Here is a 20086-nt window from a genome sequence, read left to right as displayed (position 1 = left end):
GTCGCTGCCAGGCATTAACGAGCCTGCAAAATCCTCCCTCCTCTCATTTGGGCTGGCACAGCAGACGCTCGAGTCTCTCCATGCGTTGTTCAGAAAGTTTGGGAAGCACCAAGTGCTGCTGAGGGAAATGCCAAAGCCCTTCGCTCCTGGGGGAGACGTTCACAGAGCAGGGAAAAGCCTCTCAGGGGGGTTTACCGAGGGCATTAAAACTTCCCACTCGTTCGGGACTGGTTGTATCCACACAAAACCTCTTTGCTAAGAAATAAAAGCACCCAGGTGCTGGTGAAAGTGATGAGCTGATCAAAGCAAGTCCCCAGTGCAGGCCAGGCAGAGCACATTTATTCGTAGCATTAAGGAGAGAAGTGGCTTTTGGTGTAACGCCAGGAAAAAGTTGTCAAAATGGAAGAGAAGATTTTAAATTTTTTACTTAAGGGTGCCTAAACTGACAATCAAACCTGTGGTGCCAGTGCTGCTCACTGACTGCAGCCTGGAGGAGAAGGGAAGGGTTGAATTCCTCAGTGCAGTGGAGGCCGGGATCCTCCAAAATCCGTGTCCTTGGAGAGATCAGGAGCCCAGGTAAGCCGGGATCACAGCAGGGCCTCACCTCCGAGGGATGGGAGCTAAAGGGGGTATTACGCCCAGAGAGCAGCGTGGTTTGGGTTGGGAAGGGCCTTAAAGATCATCTCATTCCATGTTTTTCCAACTGGAAATTCCCTCCTCTCTCAGCACGGTGGTCACGGCGTGGTCACTCCCCACACCTGGGCACCGGGGTGACCTGCCCCGGGTGGAGCCTGGCTGAGCTCAGCTGGCTCCGCGGGGTAAATAATGGGGTTTAACACGGGATTCATTACAGCAGGGTTTAATTACACGATGTTCAACAAGGGGTTAATTACAGCCTTCTGGTCACCTCAGACAGCCACGATTTCAGCGTGAAATGCCGTTTCTGGCGAACCTTGAAAGAAGGCGCTGGGAGAGCATCCTGGGCAAGGAAAGATGGGAAGGAGCCGCTCCCAACATCTCCTGCAGGGAAACGGGAGCTGAGCTCAGCTTCCCGCAGCTCGGGGACAGAGCAGGACCCGATCCCAGCATCTCCTCCTGCCGCACCGGGGCAGGACCCCGGCGCAGACCTTGGAATTCCGGCTCCAAGGCATCTGGCTCCCTCTTGTGTTCCCGTGCTTACGGCAGGAGCAGGCGGACGGGACAGATCCGGCTGGTGGCACCTGCTCGTGTCCCCGTGTCCCGCCGGAGGAGCAGCAGAGGGGAGCCAAGAGCTGACCCCAAACGGACCAGCTCCGCACCTTTGGGCTTGCAGGGCTCATCCCACCTTTCCTGCCCGATCTCGATCCAGCGCTGCTATTTATTTGTCCGTCCCACACTCAGCAGCCCCGGCATTCCTTCCCCACCGTGGCAGCAATTTCAGGAGTATGAAACTATTCCAGCTGTACAAACACAACAGAACTTTGTTTTTCCAGTATTTTTTATCCCTTTTTTTTTTTCCTTTTGGTATTGTGGGGGGCAGGTGCTGATCCCCAGTGCTCCAATGCCAAAGGCAGGAGCAGAAAGGACAGGGAAAATCCACCTGGAAAAGTGCTTTTAATGCAACACCCCAGCGCTGCTGGCTGCTGCCTTTAGGGGTGAGGTTTTTCTTTGAGTGAGGTCCTTTTAGGAGATTTCTTCAAAGGTCATTAATGGGTGTCAGGAGACAGAGGAAAGCTGTGCTAGGAAAGTAGAAAAAGGGATTTGTTTTCCAGCAGATGTTCTACAACTCTCCAAACTAAGGAAAAAGTAAGTACAAGCAGACCAGGTGCTGTCAGTTCTGAGTTGTGCAGTCTTACTCGATTTTTTTGGGTTTGTTTTAGATCATAATTAAAATTAATGATTATTTTTTATTCCCTTGGCCAGGTTGTCTGGTTATCTTCAGGCAGCTGCTGCAGAAATCAGGGAAGACTCCCACCCTCTAATTTAGGTGAAGGTGGTGAAGTATCCACACGTGGTTTCTCTGTGCTCCTAATTTAAAAGAGAGGGGTGGAAAAGGTCTTTTCACTGGTAACTGCAGCAGTTGAAGGGAAGGAGCCCAAAGGAGTTATTTGGAATTAAACTGGATGGAAACCATGGATCCTGGAACCCCGGCCACCCTGGATATGAGGGAGAAGCTACCTCGGAAGGGTTGTGCAGTGGAGAAAGCGCTTCCAGCCCTCCCTGGGCAGGGTCACAGCTGCTTCTCTCTCTTGCACAAGACGTGCTCCAAAACAGGAACGAGGGTTTGTTCCAGGAGCCAAGGGAGATCCCTGCTAAATCCATCTCCTCTCTCTGGGTGGGATCCATCCCTGGATGGCTGCAGGGACTCACCCACCATCCTGAGCTGGTAAATATTCCCATTTTCATCTGGGTTTGATGCTTCTGAGTCTCCAGCGTGGCCTGATAAAGATGTAGGTGTGAAAGTTGTCTCAGATAATGAGTTAATTGTTACTAACGCTGTTTGGTTTTTTTTACACGTCGTTCTGGGGGTTATTTTTACGTAAAACACGTGGTTCTCAAAAGCAGGATATTCCTTCAGACTATCCCTCTGGGACTGCAATTTTTTCAGGAGATGTGACAGATCTTTTGTAGTTTGTGCGCATACAAGTTCCAGCGCAGCTCAAAAGTGGCAGGGGCAGCTTTGGGGACAAGAAACCTGCGGGAAGGAGGGTTTTCCATGAGGAAAAAAGCCCTTCCTGCAGGAATGGCATCCATCCTTCCCCCTGCATAACGAGAGGCACAGGTACAATGGGGAAGAGGGGAGGCTTTGTCCTCCCTCCGCTGCAGCAGCAGCCCTTTGTGTCAGGGATGCTGAAGGATTCCAGTCAATCATTCCTGCTGCATCACCTCCCCCAGCCCCTCCAGACAACCAGGAGATTGCCTAGGCCTCCAGATTCGGTAATATTTTCCTGCTGAGGGATATCCCTCAAATCCTCATGTTTTTAAGGTGTTTTCCCCACTGACTGTAGTGAACTGGGCTCACATTCTGCTGCTATTTCTGCCCCTTTTTAATTTACATTTTTTAGGCTTTTTCAGTAGGAGTTGTGCCTCAAATCACAATCAGGCTTTGTATTTTTACAACTCTTATTTATCCCCTTCTGGAGAAGGGCAGCGAGTGAGGGCACAAATATTTTGTTGAGGTCTCCCGAGCAGGTTCTTTATTCAAATTAAGGCGCAAACCTGAAAGTCCTGAGTGAAATCAGCAGATTCAGGAATAACAACTGTTTCCCCGGATATTATCCAACATCCACAAATGTTTTTCAAGTGGAATTTCATAGGGACAGCAGTGCTTTGCTTGCCATAAAAATAACTGTGAGAAGGAGAGAGCTGGCAAATCTCTGAGCAGCCCTAACACGGATTTGTTTGGTTGTGTTTGTTGGAGATTTCATGGCAATGACCAAATCGGAGGGGTTTTAGCTAAATATCCATTGGATTATTCCATGGATATTCCATCCAATATCTATGGAATCTGCATGCTGAGGGAAGGAATATGTGCTTCACTTGGTGACGTTATTCTGTTTGTGTTTTCCCAGCACACACTGGGCTGTGCTGGGTCACAGCTTTGTTCCTGCCACAGAAACCTCGACCCCTCTCCGCCTCCCTGCCCTGGATCCATCCCAGGTGCCAAAGGTGGGGCGTTCCCAGCCAAATCCAACCTGGAAAAGCAGCCCCGGAGCACAATAGCTCCTCTTTCCCCACCCACACCCCCCAGATGCCTCTTTACGAGGCACTCCACAAACAAAACAGCCGAGGCAAAGCTCTTTTTGTCTCCAGAAGCGACATCCTGGGAATGAGAGCGGCAGATGGGAGAGCCACAGGAACAATGGGATAATGCTGAAGGGGTGCCAAGGACATGGGGGCAGAGGGAATGCGAAGAGGAGCTGCTACAGCTGAGCCAGGATTCAACGAGAACATTTTATTCAGCTGTGATTTCAAGGTTGTGACTGCAAATCGTTGGGTAAGAAGGAGTTGTTTGGCAGCAAACCAGAGCTGAAGGACACCTGAAGTGCTGCTGCCAAAATTGCCTCAAAACCCAGCCTCAGCCAGCAGCAACCAGTCAGGGTTCACACAAACACCAGTGCCACTGGTTTGCCAGTCCAGCAAATAGGAAATACCAAAGCTCTGAATCAGAAAAAAAAATTAGGCTCTTTGGAAAAAAGATGAGCAGCGCAACGTGGACACCGGAAAACAGCACTAATTTCATTACAGGATTATCCCTCATAGAGGATTTTCTCTTTGACAAGGTTAAAAATCTTCCCATCTCTGCTTGAGTTCTGCGGGGATGACCCTAAACAGCTCCAGGGGGAGTTTTCCAGAGCATCCATCTTCTCCCCCCCCATCTCTGACCCCCTTGGAGAGCCTGCAGTGCACAGGGGAACTTGGAAAGGATGAAATCTTTAAATACTACTCCTCTCCTCCTGGTTCAGCAAAGCACTTAAGCTCATCAGCCTGCTGCTTTGACAGTCGTTTTTCATGCACTGCTTTAACATCTTTCATTGGCCTAATTGCAATGGATAATCAGTGGTGACAAGAAAATGCCTCAAGCATTTCTTGGGCTTCAGGTTTGGGCTTCCAACCAAAAACCTGGGATTTGGTTAGAACAGCACAAATGTTTTGTACAACTCCTTTCTTCAATGGCACAAACCCCTAAAACTTTCCCTGCACATCAGACAAAAGAGTCGGTGCTCTGTGTTTTGACAAATTATCCTAAACACACTGATACCACAAAATAAAAGCTATTTTCTAAATCGGTTTCAAAAAACCCCCTTTGTGCCCTTGTAGTGGATACAGAAACGGATTTGCATAAAAAGAATCTGATTGCAAAGTCTGAATGCCCCCAAATTTTCCTATCAAACTTCTGGATGTACCTTCATGTCTAAATAAAGTGCTGTCAAGAGATGCTGCAGAAGCCTTTCCAACTGGAAAAAAAACCCCATTATTGTTCCTATGCAAACAAACCTGCCTGTTTCCTACAGGGAAGAATTTCCAGTGCCATCTCCTTGGGGCTTTCCCAAGCCTGTCCATTTCGTGTGCAGTTTGTTGTGCCAAGTGTCACAGCTCTGCTCTCCTCTGTGCACCTCCAGGGTGAGAAGATCCCTGTGCAGATAAAGGCCACAGGAAAGGTCCCTGTTCCTGCCTGCTGTGGTCACCTCCTCACATAACTTCACACAGAACTTCCCTCCAGTGTTTCCTACAAGGTTGGCCCACCCAGCTGGAAAAAAAAAGTAATCTCTTTTCTCATCATGGTGGTGATGAGCAAGGTGGGATGAGAGTGCACTGAGGGATCAAAAGGAAAATGTGGTTGTTTCTGGACAGAAGAGGTTTAAATTCTTTGCTCCCTAAGTGCAGAGATCATTCTTTTCTTGTTCTGACCTTAATTTGGTGTTTGGGGGCCAGGCTTGGTCACCCTCCCGTGCAGAGTTCCCAGCCTGTGAGAGGGACAAGGTGACACCCCAGTGACAGAGAGGGAGAGCTGCAGGGCCACAGGGCCACAGGCACAGTCCGGGTGAGAAATCGAGAACACAAACCACAGGAACACTCTTTCCTACCTGGAGTGACTCCTCACTTGCTCTGTAAACTCGAAAATATCTGCAGAAGTTCCCACAACATCAATGTGGGTGTCATAAGGAATGATCAGAACTTTAGGGTAACGGGGTTTTAGTCTTTCACAGAGCCGTTTGTACCTCAGCTTCTCCCCTCTGCTGTGCTCCTTGAAGCAGAGCCTTTCCTTACGTAAAATCTCCTGGAGTTCTACGGAGTAGTTTTCAATTATTTTCTTGACCCTTAACCCGTGTGCAGCGCCAGCCTTCCTCCCAGCACTCTCAATGCACACTGTGGTGATGTCACCATCAGTGACACCAGAAATGACAACATCATTTGCCTGGAATGTTTTGGGAAGGAAGTGCCTCATGTAGTGATAGATATCCGTGTCCAGAACCACCACCTGTTTTTCCCTGTGTGCATCCTGAGCAGAGCTCCTTGTCTCTGTGGCACCTCTGTGCTCCTGCACCTTCCTCCTCAGTCTCTGACGGGATTTCCCCTCTCTTTTGTCCTCCTCTGAGAGGGATTCTGCCTTTAACAGGAGGAATTCTCTCAGCACTCGGAGGGCTGGGAAGGGTCCTTGCACAGCAATTTGCCCGTCGGGCTGCAAAGGCCCGAAGCTCAAAGCCGGGCTCTGCTTTTTCATTTCTTCCACCAGATCTTCTAAAACAAAGTGATCTCTGAAAACAGCCACGTTGAGGATGGATGTGACGGAGAGGAAGGCCTGGAATTTTGAATTGGAGAAGTTAAGGAGTGGTTAATTAGGCATTAAGCACAATTAGATGAATTAGGGAGGAGCTCACGTTGTTGCAGTAGCGGGTCACTGTCAGGGGGTAGTGCCTGGGCAGCCTCTTGTCCTGCAGGAGATGCTGATCCTTCTTCAGAACACTCTCCACAACTGAAAAACAAACCCAGATTCACTTGTTGAGCAGTGAAATAGTCACCTCCAGCCCGCTGGAACCCTTCATGCAACCAAACCCACAGGCAGGCCGCTCAATACTCTCAGCTAATATTTTATGTATTGCTCCAAATTGCTCGGAGAGACAGGAGCCTGTCTCCTCAGCACATTAATGGGCAGAGATTAATTCCCCAAAGCCTGGCTACAAAAAGAATACGTTATTCATGGTATAAATTTATTCCTGCAAAACAAACATAATGCTTTGCATGACGAGTGAGCCATTACTGCAACGAGCAGGAATAAAACCCTGAACCTCAGCCTGATTACCAGAGAGGCTTCAGTCTCCCAGTTCTATAAAATCCCAATTTAAAATCATTTGGCTTGGGATCAGCATTCTAGGGCTCATTCTTTGGGGGATGGCTGTGCTTTAATACATTACTTTAAATACCTTCTTGATCTTCAAAAGTTACGTAGGCAACTCCTTTGTTCCGTGTGGGATACGTGACCTCTTCCACGTCCCCGCCGTTATTCCTCGACATTTGGAAGTGGATGGTGAGGATGTCAGCCATGACATCATCCTGCAGGAGGCCAGCTGGGACACCAGCAATGACAATTGTCCTCGTGGATCTGGCAGCTTGGCCCGTGGCCTGTGCAGAGATGGCACATGGTAAATGCAGGGAGTCCGGGAGACCCCCGCAGGGATCTCCCAGATTCCCATCCCTGGAGAGACTCCCATTCCCTTTGCAATGTGCATTCAGGAGTTAATTAATCCTGCTGAATCAGATCTCAGTGCATGCCAGGCTGCCTCAGGCACCTACATTACCGTGCACTAAAAAAATGGCTTTAAATGCCATTTACGCCCTCTCAGTATCTTCTTAAAGCAATAAAAACGAGCACTGAATTTAAGTTTCTCAACTGGAAGGTCCAGCGTCCCACTGATAATTTAGAAGAGAATGAAAAATTGTAACTGCATGTGGTGCTCAGCAAGGACTCCTTGCAGAGTGGAAGGGGCAGATTCCTTGTTAAATCCAGGAGACCCAGGATCTCAGGCTGTGTTCTGACTCAGCTTTCTCCATTTATTACATGGATAACCTTGTTAAATTGGGAGAACATAATCCCAGCCAGCCCAGACTCGCAGTGCATGAAACAACCAACCACACACATGATTTCCATCAGAGCCAAAGCCCCAGCAGCAATCAGAAACCCCATCCCAAATAGGATTTGCATCCATGTCTTGTTAGGAAGAGCAGATTTTCCTTCCATTCTTATTACACGGACATGAACAGTAACATTTCACTGGGAATACCACAGCAAAATCACTGCAAATTGTGGAACATTGACTAAATTTAGTAACAGCTCGTTGACTTTTTGGAAGAAAGGAGATAAATTTGTTTGTCTGCATGGCAGCGTTCATGGGACTGTGCCTGAGGTCAGTCACTCCATCTGAATTCTTTAAACTTCTCTGAAGTTGTTTTTCTGGGCCTGGGCTGCCTAAAGCACAATCCCAGCTCCAGTTCCAAAGCAGAATGTGCTGCTGAGGGAGTGATGTCTGTCCAAAATCCTGGGGACCACCACGGCTCTGGAGACAAACCCAGCGAGGCTCTGCAACCTCCTTTTATCCCCCATCAAATTTCGAGAGCCAGGAGCTTTAATTAATTACACTAGCCAATTATCCTGGTGGCGAAGCTCGTGTGAGAGCAAGTCCCCGCTCTAATGAGGCAGCACGGAGGGAATACAAACAGGGCGCTTCCAAGATGCAGGCGGGATTTTCTCACGCCTGGCACAGCCGGAGCGCTCAGCTGCCAGACAGCCCTCACACCTTCCCAGCTGGTGTTTGGGAGCAACACTCGGGCCTGCTAGTGGGGTTAGGGAAAAAAAAAAAAAACCCCACAAACACACAGTTTGTGCTGAATCACTCCCGAGACGCGTCTGTGCCGAGCAGCTGTTCCCAGGCAGCGATGGGCGCTGCGGGAGGGGCCGCGGGGACGGGCGGCAGGGACGGACGGGGCAGCGGCTCTGTCTGCCCGTCACCGGTGGCAACGGGGTCCTGCTGGGGCTTCCCGGCAAATCCCACACTGGTTTCGCTTGGGAGGGATCTTAAAGCCCAACCAGTGCCACCCCTGCCACGGGCAGGGACACCTTCCACAATTCCAGGCTGCTCCAACCTGGCCTTGGACACTGCCAGGGATGGCACAGCCACTGCTGCTCTGGGAATTCCATTCCAGGGCCTGCCCACCCTCCCAGGCAGGAATTCCTTCCCAGTATCCCATCTAACACGGCCCTCTGGCAGTGGGAACCATTCGCTGTGTCCTGTCCCTCCAGCCCTTGTCCCAAGTCTCTCTCCAGCTCCCTTCCCACCTTTTCCCGGCGCTTTCCCCCCCAGCTCCTCCCGGCCCTGTCCCTCGCGGTGCGCGGCCCCCGCTCCCCCCGCGCCCCGGCACTTGCCATGGCCGCCGCTCCAACGGGACGGGATCCCGCTGGGAAGGGGATCCGGCTGGGATGGGGATCCCGCTGGGATGGGGATCCCGCTGGGACGGCGATCCCACCGGTCCGAGGATCCCACCGGGATGGGCCGAGAGCGGGCGGGAGCGGCGGGGAAACGAAAGTGAAAGAGCGGGGGAAGCGGCGGGACCGCCCCTCCGGGCGCCTCCAGCCCTGCAGGGACACGGGCCCGCCCTTCCCGCCGGGAACTGCGGCGGCCGGGAACGGACACGGGAACACGGAACATGCAGGGAACGGGTATACATGGAGAGGGAATTACATGGAGAGGGACACGCAGGGATAGGGACATGCATGGAGAGGGAATTACATGGACAGGGACACGCAGGGATAGGGACATGCATGGAGAGGGACACGCAGGGAACAGGGAACACTTCCAGGAATCCACGGGCAGCCACAGCTTCTCTGGGCACCCTGTGCCAGGGCCTCACCTCCCTCCCAGCGAGGAATTCCTTCCCAATATCCCCCACGGACGGGGACACGCATGGCAGAGCACACCCATGGCACCCCAGAGGCTGCGCTTGCACAGCTCCCGTGGCCCCAAACAGCCCCAGGTTTGATTCAACACCGATGTTCGGGTGAAAGCTGCAGCTGGGAAATGTCCATGTAATGTGTAACGTGGGTATAAAACCCTCCCAGCCCGAGAGAAAGTCAGCCCAGTGGGGAGGAAAAAGGATATTGACATTTATAGAAGCATCAGCGACACTGTATTCTTATTTTTCATCATTAAAACCAGTCTCCAGCCTTTAAAGCACCACTGCTGCTTTAAAATTTAACAGGGTAATCATCACAAGCCACAATTCATCAGGGATGAAAGCAAGACACCTACAGACATCGTCTTTAAAATGTAAAAATCTGATTTATTTTCTGTGCTTTAAAACTTGCAGCTTCTCACTGCTCCCATACACTGTGACACTTCATGAGAATTTTAAGCTTTTTCCTTTTTAAGGATTTACTTCTCAATATTTACCAGTGAGGTACAATTGAAGTTCATGACATTTTTTACCTTTTTCAGGTTTTCCCCCCTTTCTTTTTAGGCTGTCTGGTCTTACCAAGTTTCTGAGAGTGCAAAAGTGCACAATGTCCATAAATTCTTCAGTATTACTTTGTTTGAATTAATTATTATTATTCCACAATGGTCAGGTAATCAATCCATGCCTTTGCATGCCCTAAACAGTGAGAGGTGCTACAGTCACACAGATCTCACTCAGCAGCAAATTCCAAATAAACTGTGGTGTTTGCAGCATTTTAATTTTCCATATTCAACTTTTATCCATTGGCAATTACCAGTTTGTCTGGAAAAATAAACCCTGAGGTATTAGTGCAATGCTCTTCTCAGTGCACTGTCCTTTTTCTTCGTATCAAGATGTCAAATACCCTGAAAATAAATTATTTTCATTTCAGGCTCATGTTAGTTTGGAGTTAAAATTGTTGGGGCCAAACCACTTCAGCCCCCAAGGGTGGCAAAAGTGCAAAGTCAGCAAAGGATTTATTTTCCAAGGATGACAGCAGAAAGGGAAAAACATTTCTCCTTGGAAAGTAACTCTGTCAAAGCCCTCCCAGCAGCAGCCTGGGGATCACCAGATCCCTCAGGGCTGTTCCCCCAGCATTGTTACAAAACCAGATACAGCAGCAGCTCAATCCTTGACTGCAATAGTTTAAAATAACCAAAATCATGAACAAAAATGAGGAAAAATTTAATTGCAGAAACAAATATTAAAACCAAACAATAAAGCAGGCTATGAACAGGGAGAAGCTCAACAGCTAAAGGCAGCAAATGCCATGGCATCTCTTTAAGTGCAATTTCTTGGGTTTGCATCTCCCATTTTCTGTTTTAATTCTATCACTGATTTGATAATGTGGGGTTTATGAAATTACAGGATTCTTTCAGGTATTTGAGTTTGGTGGCACTCAGCAACCTCAGCAGGACTGGAGCTGTGTCAGAGCCACCTTCTGAAGCTCTGGCACTTCAACAAAGCAGGACTGTGAGGAGGCTTTGGATTGGGATTAGATGTGGCTTTTGTATCCAAAATGTAAGAAATAATACACTCATCCCACTCTGGAGTATTTAAAAATCTGCACGATATAAAATATGCAAAGTTGCAGAAAATCTTAGATGATGTTTCAAGGGCTGCTGAAGGCTTTGTCTGTGCCTTTAACCTGGAACACAAGTGGGGAGTTTTGCTGACTTTCCGTGCAAAGTCACTGCCATGAGACAAATCAAAGGCAGGAATTCCTCCTGTACACATAAATTTCAGAACGTTAGAGCACAATATCTACAGAAATTGCTGTGCCTCTGAGGAACAAAACCTCAGAACTTCACGAGTTCCCTGTGATTTCCACGGTGGCATTCCCAGTATCCTCCTCAAAACAAACATAGGCTGCTCCTTTGGAGATGTATTTGATTTTCTCTATCTCCCCCCCTCCGTTACTCGGCTTTTGGAAGTGGATTTCAATCATGTCCTGCACACTTTCTTCATCCTCTTCCACCTCTGGGATTCCTTTCAGCAGAATGGTCTTCTTGGAAACCCCACAGTACGGCTGTGGAGGAAAGAACACACTTGGATTATACAGCAGCTGTGCATTCAAAGGAACTGAGAGAGATGGGAATTCCTTGCTCAGGTATGGCTGGGATCTTTGATAAGGTTAAGGCTTTAGACAGTGGAAATTTCACTGGAAATAGCACTACTATGAAAGGTCTGGAGGGGCCATGGAGGAGCAGCTGAGGGCACTTGGTTTGTTGGAGGAGAGTGAGGGGAGACTCATCCCAAGGGACAGCTGCAATCTCTGCCTTCTGGGAGCAGAGGAAGAGCATCTGAAGCTGTCCCACGGCAGATTTAGGTTGGATTTCAGGGAAAGGTTCTTCCCCCAGAGGGTGCTGGGCACTGCCCAGGCTCCCCAGGGAATGGGCACGGCCCTGAGGCTGCCAGAGCTCCAGGAGCATTGGGACAACACTGCCAGGGATGCCCAGGGTGGGACTGTCGGGGTGTCTGTGCAGGGCCAGGAGCTGGACTGGATGATCCTGTAAATCCCTCCCAGCTCATGTGATTCCACGATTCTGAGCCCAGTGCATCTGGATTCCTTAACTGGTGCGTCCTGCACTCTTTAATGCACCCACACACTGAATGTGGGGATCTCCCATGGCTCCAGACAGCACCACTCCATAAAAATCCCTGCCAGGACACGCCCCACACCTGCAGGGACTCCTGCTGGGTGTCCTGCACACGCTCCAGCCCATGCCTTAATTACAAAGGCCTGATTATATACACAATACTGACTCGATTACCATCTGTTCATAAAGCAGCAGACAACTGGAGGCAGAATATGATGAGCAAGCTGTGTGTGACAGAGTCAGTATTTGGGCTGAACGAAGGAATGAAATCAATGAATGAATGAGCAAATGTTTCGTTTGCAGGGTCTCTGGGATCCTGCTTAGGGGTCAGCCTGACAGAGCTTTGTGACTTGGAGAACTCTGTGCTCAACCTCCTTCCCCAACAGCTCCCTCCTGTCCAACACAGGCACGTGGGGAGTGCTGAGGTAATTCCATCAAGGAAAGACAAGCACACCCTTGGAAAATAAATTACAGCTTTCACACTGCAGCACATGAGCTCATCAGCCTATTTCACACTCACACTTGCTGTTAAGTTCACACAAAAGCCTCTGCAGGGCTCAGGACTGAAAAGTCTGCCCATTCTCCTATTTCCCCCTTATCTGTGCTCTATCAGCCTGGAGTGGATTCTTTTACCTGAAAATTTCTGAAGTGAAAATCAAAATTTGGGGAGACAGAAAGCTTGAAGCACCTTCCCTCTGCATAGAAAGGGTATTTAGTACATCCCAAAAAGTTGTTACTTGCTGCAATGGAGAACGAGGAAAAAAAAAAAGAGTTAATTATTTTATATAATTTAAACAGTATTTGATGAACATTTCAAAGACCAGACTCATCTTTCTGGATGTAGAAGCTAACGTAGGATGGCACACTTGTAGATTCTTCATGTGCATTCTGCAAAAAATTTCTGTGGCACTCCCAGAAAAAAGAGCAAAATCATTAAATGCCCACAAAAGCTTCTGAAATAAATCGAAAGCAGCTGCTCTAAGTGGATGTGGCTCCACTGATCATGGAATTCCAGCCAGCTGGGCAACAGGAATGCCTGTCCAACTTCATTGTCGTGCAACAGGAGCTGAAATCAAACACATTTTCCTGATTTTCTCTTTCCAATACGAGTGTCTGGCAATGCAAAGGAAAAAAAAAACCAAGTTTTTTGAAAAAGTTCTGAAGGAAATAAAGCTCATGAACTGTGAGCAGGTTATGTTTGCTCAAAAAGGGATGTAATGAAAAGCTGCTGAGGGATCCATGAACTCCCCGTGGGAAGAGTTTGCAACACTCAGTGGTTACCCCAGAATGGAACCCTGGATGGACAATTTGGCCTGAATTTGGGTAAGAAAATATTCCAGACTCTACCTCCAGGTTTGAGGAATGTGATGACAGCTGTCCCAGACTCCTTGTTGTAGGTCACATTTTCTATTTCTCCTCCTCCTCCTTGCTCAGTTTTATAGAAATTCAGCTCAAGTTTGTCTCTCATCCAGTCTTTAGGAATGGGAAGCTCAGGTATTTTTGAAACATTGATCTTCTTTCCAGAGACAGTGACGTGGAGCTAAAAATACCAAATTTTTGTGCACTTTGTGACTGAAAATACCAAAAAAAAAAAAGAACCTAAAGCTTTTTAAGAACCTGTGTTTTTATATTTTAGGTGTTTACCTCAAACTGGAATCCCATTTCAAGTTCAAAAGGCCTCACTCCCACATTTGCTGTTCTGTTGTCCAGGTTCACAGAGTGCTTGCCCATCTTTGTCAGTCTCTGGGCAACTGAGGGAAATCAGATATGAAAAGCTTTGTTTAATCATTGTAAACCCAAAACTATTCCCCAATCTCTTAAAAAAATCTCTTTTTGCATCAGTAAAGGAGAAATAAATAATAATTAGGTCACCAGATCCCAAGCATCCATGTCTTCAGGCATGTCTAGTTCCATAAAATCTCAGTGGTTATAGGCAAAATATAATAACAGGCAAAATATCTTAGCATCTATAATAATAATAATGAACAATAAATATTAACAAAATAATAACTATAACAAATATATTATGAATAATATATATTGAAATAGATTTTGAGTGGGAATAGTAAAACTTCCATGCTGTCAAAAGATGCTTTTATTGTATAAAACATTAACACAAGATTTTTCCCATTCCTTTCAAAATACCCTTGGGTGAAAACCACACCACTACCAGGTGAAATACATCAGACATTAATTTTATCATTAAAATATACATCCTACCCTCTTCATCTTCAAAAGTCAGCAGAGCCTGGTTCTGATTGAGTCTGAAGGGGATTTTTGTAGCCGCCCCAAAAACACAGTGAGTGTCCATATCTGCCCAATCATCCTTCATGTCTTCCAGGTGAGTGAACTTCAGTTTCATTTCTGCCACCTTCTTTTTAATCTCAAACTTTAGAATTGACACAGGAAAAAGAAATCTTGAAAATTACCAATGCTATGAATATTTTTTATTCCAGTGTCTACCATTTAATAAATTTCTGCTTCTCTTCATTCCTCTCATGCTTTCAGTACCTCTTGTATTTATTTCCATATCCTCAGCCTGCTTCAAATTGTCTTGCCAGGGAAAATAAGAAACTGAAACTTTCAGGTTTATTTTATATTGAAATGAGCAGAAGTTCAAATGCTGAACAAGTGGCCCCAACAGTCTAGGAGGGACAAATTCAGTGGGGCTGAAACTCAGGCTGCCCAGAGAAGCTGTGGCTGCCCCATCCCTGGAAGTATCCAAGGCCAGGCTGGACAATTGGGATAGCGGAAGGTGTCCCTGGGGCTGGAATGAGATGAGATTTAAGGTCACTTCAAACCCAAAACATTCTCTGAAAATAAAAATCTGCCCTCCTAAAAGACAAATTTCCAAATATTTCACCTCCTTTACCAGATTATCCTGGGCATTGTATTCTTCCAGGTCTTCCTTGAGCTTTTCAATCTCTTCCTTCAGCTCAGCGTTTTCTCGGTTTAACAGAAAGAGTTCCCGCTACAGGGCAAAAACATTAAAGGCAAAATTAAACACTTAAATAAAGACAGAAATGTATTTCAGCAGAATCTGGGCAGTTTCTGCCATGCTGCTGCTCTTCCCTCTTCATGTTCTTCTCCTTCCTCCTGTCTGCTCCGGAACTCCTCCACAACAATGGATCCTGCTGGGACACAAAGCCCCTGTAACTAAATCCAGGGTTTCCTGGACAGGGAATGTGCCAGAATGAGAAGGAAACAGAGCAGATGTTGTCAGCTCCAGCCAGCCACAATTAGAAGGTGGCTCCTTTAAAGTCATCAACCACTGGAGCCTCTTAGACCAGTTCCCATCAGCCAAAGGCAAAAGCCTGATTTGATAATGACCTTTCCTGGGTATAAAATCCAAACATTTACGATTGAAGAACCAAAATCAGCTTTCAGAAAATCTCTCCCCAACCTGAGTGTATTTAAGCTGTTAATTATATTTTAATAGCTTGAGCCATAATTTCTCATCAGTGATTTACCAAACCTCACTGAAAGCACCTCCTTGGCAGCCCGTGGAACCTTCTCCTGTTACTGCACAGGGAATATTGAGGGAATGAACCAATGGGCTCTGGAACCAAGCACTTCTAGAAGGAAAACCCCTCTTCAAACAGGCCCTGGCTCTTGCCCAGCTCACTGGCACTTAAGAAACGCGGATCCCTTGGGTGCTGTGACCTCTCACAGAACAGGGAGTTGGCAAAGCAGTGGAATCAACCCACTGAGCTTTATCCACATGACACAGACCTGAACTCATCTGTAGGGGAGAATCTTGGAAGGGAAAGACTGATTTTGTCAGGTTTCATCCCCAAACAGACTTGGTTTAATTGCACTGTTTCTTTGCCTGCCCGTGAAACACTAAAGTGCAGAAAACAAAGTGTGGAACATTCTACCAGTACCGTCTGCACACTGGTGAAGCCATTGAAACTGGAAATATTCCTCCCTTTTTCCTAATCCACTCCTCCTTCCCAAGCTCCCAAACACCGCCAGCCTTCTCCATACCTCAAAGATGATAATGCTGTTCTTACGCTGCTCCTCTTGCTCCTTCAGCTCTGTCAGCTTCTTCTCTGCTCTAGCATCCTCCCTATCAGCACTTGCTTTGGAGACAAGAAGGTCAACTTCTACCTTTGCAGCCTCTTCAACTCTTTTCTGGATCACAAAAAGAAACAGCCTTTAAATTTTTTAAAAAATTTATTTCTACGGGAACAAACAAAACCTTGAGTAAGCCCTTCACATTTATTGGTTTTTAACGCTTTGGGTAAATATTAAACTTACAAGAGTGGTTCCCACTGAGAGCAACACAAGCACAAAGCATTGAAGAACAGAGAACAAGGGTTATGAATGTGGGGGAGTTGATCTGCTTTTAGAAGGATGGACTAATCCTTATCTTTCAGCAAGTGTCCATGGTTCCATGTGCTTTACAGAACTTGCCTTCCACATCTCTGGCTCTTCCTTGAGTCTTTCCATCTCTTCCTTGGATGTCCCAAGTGCATCAGTGGGTACCATAGTCTGCAGACAGAAGAGGAACACATTGGTTTTCTCCTCTCTTGGGCAACAACTGAGACACCCCAAACAATTCCAAAAAAAGTTTTTTAAAAATTAAAAAGTTAGAAAAAAATTTAAAAACTCATTCACTTAGGTGAAATCATTGAATTATTTTAATGGCTGGACAGGACAAAAATCCACAAAAATGTGAATTACTGACCAGCCATTATTATTTGCTAATTATCCAACTGCTAAAATCTACAGGCTAATATTTAGCTAAATAATAAATCAAGTTGTGCCCATGTTCTTCCACACAGAACTAAGCCCCTCAAACCCACAAATGTTTAGCTCTGTGCTTTCTCAGCAGTTCCTCCAGGACAAGGTGTCAACAAAAAAAAAAAGAAAGTGAAAATGGGATTTTGAGCTTCCAAGCTTGGGGAGATTGGATAATAAAAGGCAATATCAAGGAAGGTGATAAAAGAACCATTTCAGAGTTGAAATTCAGGGCAGAACTTCACAAGGGCAGGGAAACTACAACTGGACAAAGCCCAAGGAGGCAGAAAAATCTTTGTTCTGTTTTGTTTCTATGACTGCAATATTCTGCAGAAAATAAAAGAAAAAATCCAAAGACACTGAAACATTCCCTCCCTTTTACTCAAGATTACATAAAGCTTGAATGGGAACCATGAAACTTAGGCATGGAAAAGGTCTGAATGAGATAATCCATGGAAAAGGTCTGAATTAGATAATCTTGTCAATTCCCTTGGTAGTGGCTGGGTATTCCCTAAAAATAATAAAATATAAAGTATTTCTTTCAGTTTCAAATTAAGCAACAGGGAAATACCCATCTGTGTCTTAGTTAAAATGGGAAAAATATTCCTTCACTCCAGGGATTGAGTGCAGGAAAGCAGAAGGATGCACGTGCCAACAGCTGGAAGAAAAAGGATGCCTGTTTTTTACTAAAAAAATGGTCTCACACAACGGTTTCCAACCTGAAAAAAAGGGAAAAAATATCCAGGAAAACATAAGAAATGGGAAAGTCCCATCCAAACCATTTGTGCACTGCTGGAGCTGAATCCCAGGAAAAGAGAAATTCCCCTAAAAAAGCTCCACAAAGACAGATGAGCAAGAGAGGCAGGACAGGAAGCTCTAGGAGGATCTCTAATGCAGAGTGTTGGGAATGGGATTCTCCCTATGGAAACAGGAATGTCCCAAGTATTAAAGGGTGGAAGAAGGCGAGACAAGCAGAAGCAGTGCTAGCACAAATCTTCATTCAGAGGTACAACTGTCAAATACAGATTTTACTGCCAGGCAGCACATCAGGAAATGCTTACAAAACCATTGTCTTGTAGAGATGATGGGGGACCGTTAAAATCCATTGATGGGGGACTGTTAAAATCCATTGAAACCTGAGGAAACAGGAAAAAAAAAAAGACAATTGTGTGTATGGTTTGGGGAGTTTTTTATGTAACGCAGTATCAGGAATACCAGAAGCTGTGCTGAACTGCAAGAATTTTTAAACATAAATGTACAATTTTACAGGCAAAAGTGATAGATATTGGATATCTGAAGCCTCCTTCCTTACTAGGAAATAAAAGCTGGAGACAGATGTGAGGAATTCTGCTGTGCACAACTCAACTTTGCTGTTCTGATAGTTCTGTGTTTACCTTTATGCTACTTCTGTGCTGTTACACACATGGGAACAGCCTGTATGTTCTGTGCTGGAGAGCCTGGAGAAAAGGGGACCTCAGAGCCCCTTCCAGGGCCTAAAGGGGCTCCAGGAGAGCTGGAGAGGGACTGGGGACAAGGCATGGAGGGACAGGACACAGGGAATGGCTTCCCACTGGCAGAGGGCAGCGATGGATGGGAGATTGGGCAGGAATTGTTCCCTGGGAGGGCGGGCAGGCCCTGGCACAGGGTGCCCAGAGCAGCTGGGGCTGCCCCTGGATCCCTGGCAGTGCCCAAGGCCAGGCTGGGCATTGGGGCTTGGAACAACCTGGGATAGTGGGAGGTGTCCCTGCCCATGGCAGGGGTGGCACTGGATGAGTTTTAAGGTTCCTTCCAACCCAAATCATTCAGGGATTCTATGAAACCTGTTTAACGCAAATGAAAACACTTTTACACAGCAAATAATTTAAAATCCGGAATCTGCTGCCACAGCATTTTATGGAGGCAGATAAGAAGGAACAGGTCAGACACTCTCTGACCACGAGATCCCAGCAGGAGCAGCCCAAATTCCCGACCCTCTCACCTGGGAATCCTCACCTTGGTTCTGACCCGACTCACTCAGAGTCTTGAAACCGAGTTTACGGATCCCGGAATCCCTTTCTGGTTTGGATCAAGCAGCCAAAACTCTGAGACTTCTGTACAGTTTCCTGGGAAAAAAAAAAAAAAATGAAAGTGAAAGCATAAATGAACAATAGCCTCCCTTGGTTTATCCGCACCTCCTCCGCCGCGGGGGACCCGAGCGGGTCCCTCACCGCTCACCTCCCGGGCGGGACCGACGGACACGGCCGGCGACAGGCTGGGAACACGGCCGGCGACAGGCTGGGGACACGGCCCGGGGCTCCCGCAGCTCCCGGCGGCTCCTCAGACACCTCCAGAGCGCTCCCGGGCTCGCCTTCCGCTTTCGCTTTCCCGGCTGCGGAGGAGGGGCCGCAGCCCTGCCGGCCCCCTCACGCGCCCGGCGAGCCGCGGGGGGATCCGCCGTGGCAGCCAGGTGCTTCTCGCTGCATTCGTGCGCCGTGAGGGAGGAGGCGCCGGGCCTGCCACCCCTTAGCTAAGCCTTGATGAGGCTCACGGGCACCAGTGTGGAGGAAACTGTGAAATCCCAGGAAGAGGCGGGGAGCGGTGGGTCGGGAGAAGGCGCTGGAGCAGAGCCCTCAGGGCCGGCGTGAGGGCGGCTGTCGCCTCAGGGCGGAGCCGCTGCCCGCCCGTCCCGGCTGGGCTCGTCTGGGAAATCCAGTGACACAAACTTGGCGTCCTCAAGCGGATTCTGCTGAATTTGTGCGTGTATTTATTTGTTTGCAATTCCTTGGAATTATGTGTTTGTATTACAGGGAATATGGTTTCCTTCTGTGGCAAAAAGCATCCCCGATAGAAAGAGCCCTTGCGGGTGGAGATGCCGCATTCCAAGAAATAAATGTATAGAAGAATTCTGGAGAACCGAGTGTCAGCTTGTCACTGAAATGTGACCTCTAAAGAGGTGTCTGGAAAAAATAAACCCACTTTGGTTTCAGTGGTGATCATTTTGAGGAAGAGAAAGCACTGGGTTCTCATCCAAGGGAGAGTAAAAGGCTGGAAATGCGCTGTGGACAAGGATGGAGGGACAGTTCACAGGGAATGGCTTGCCACTGCCAGAGGGCAGGGAGAGATGGGATATTGGGAAGGAATTCCTGGCTGGAAGGGTGGGGAGGCCCTGGCACAGGGTGCCCAGAGCAGCTGTGGCTGCCCCTGGATCCCTGGCAGTGCCCAAGGCCAGGCTGGACATTGGGGCTTGGAGCAGCCTGGGACAGTGGGAGGTGTCCCTGCCCATGGCAGGGAGTGGA

The 20086-nt window shown here is 47.7% G+C and overlaps 2 protein-coding genes across 4 annotated transcripts; both read right to left on the bottom strand.

Moving 5' to 3' along the window:
* Positions 1-3914: 3914 nt before the first annotated feature.
* RBM43 (RNA binding motif protein 43) lies at positions 3915-9491 on the bottom strand. Its single transcript, XM_039555496.1, has 4 exons — positions 8903-9491; positions 6906-7104; positions 6363-6457; positions 3915-6283 (listed from the first exon to the last, which is right to left on the bottom strand). Exons 1-4 carry the CDS (start codon positions 8903-8905, stop codon positions 5564-5566), a joined length of 1017 nt encoding a protein of 338 aa, XP_039411430.1. The 5' UTR covers positions 8906-9491; the 3' UTR covers positions 3915-5563.
* A 304-nt stretch (positions 9492-9795) lies between these two features.
* On the bottom strand, positions 9796-19398 carry NMI (N-myc and STAT interactor). 3 transcript variants are annotated; one of them, XM_039555449.1, is made up of 11 exons: positions 19026-19398; positions 18790-18913; positions 17873-17947; positions 16485-16562; positions 16056-16202; positions 14932-15039; positions 14289-14457; positions 13713-13819; positions 13416-13608; positions 12702-12808; positions 9796-11497 (listed from the first exon to the last, which is right to left on the bottom strand). In XM_039555449.1, the coding sequence occupies exons 3-11, from the start codon at positions 17939-17941 to the stop codon at positions 11276-11278; spliced, it is 1200 nt and encodes a 399-aa protein (XP_039411383.1). In that variant the 5' UTR covers positions 17942-17947; positions 18790-18913; positions 19026-19398; the 3' UTR covers positions 9796-11275. The 3 variants fall into 3 exon arrangements, with proteins under 3 accessions (XP_039411383.1, XP_039411382.1, XP_039411384.1); XM_039555448.1 differs by having other exon boundaries at positions 18804-18913; positions 19026-19397; XM_039555450.1 differs by having other exon boundaries at positions 14941-15039; positions 18804-18913; positions 19026-19395.
* Between the last annotated feature and the right edge of the window lie 688 nt (positions 19399-20086).

This window comes from Corvus cornix, chromosome 7, assembly GCF_000738735.6.
Source record: "Corvus cornix cornix isolate S_Up_H32 chromosome 7, ASM73873v5, whole genome shotgun sequence".
NCBI lineage: Eukaryota > Metazoa > Chordata > Aves > Passeriformes > Corvidae > Corvus > Corvus cornix.
The sequence above is the reverse complement of the archived record's forward strand: the minus strand, read 5'-3'. Positions and strand labels throughout refer to the sequence as shown.

Coding starts and splice junctions, on each gene's coding strand:
- RBM43 (XM_039555496.1), bottom strand. Junction 6,458..6,905: donor AACTTTTGAAGATCAAGAAG/GTATTTAAAGTA, acceptor TTTGTTTTTCAG/TTGTGGAGAGTGTTCTGAAG. Junction 6,284..6,362: donor TGACCCGCTACTGCAACAAC/GTGAGCTCCTCC, acceptor TCAAAATTCCAG/GCCTTCCTCTCCGTCACATC.
- NMI (XM_039555449.1), bottom strand. CDS start 17,941: ATGGATTTTAACAGTCCCCCATCAATGGATTTTAACGGTCCCCCATCA. Junction 15,040..16,055: donor ACAGCATTATCATCTTTGAG/GTATGGAGAAGG, acceptor TTTGCCCTGTAG/CGGGAACTCTTTCTGTTAAA. Junction 11,498..12,701: donor TTCACTTCAGAAATTTTCAG/GTAAAAGAATCC, acceptor TTTCCTCCACAG/CCGTACTGTGGGGTTTCCAA.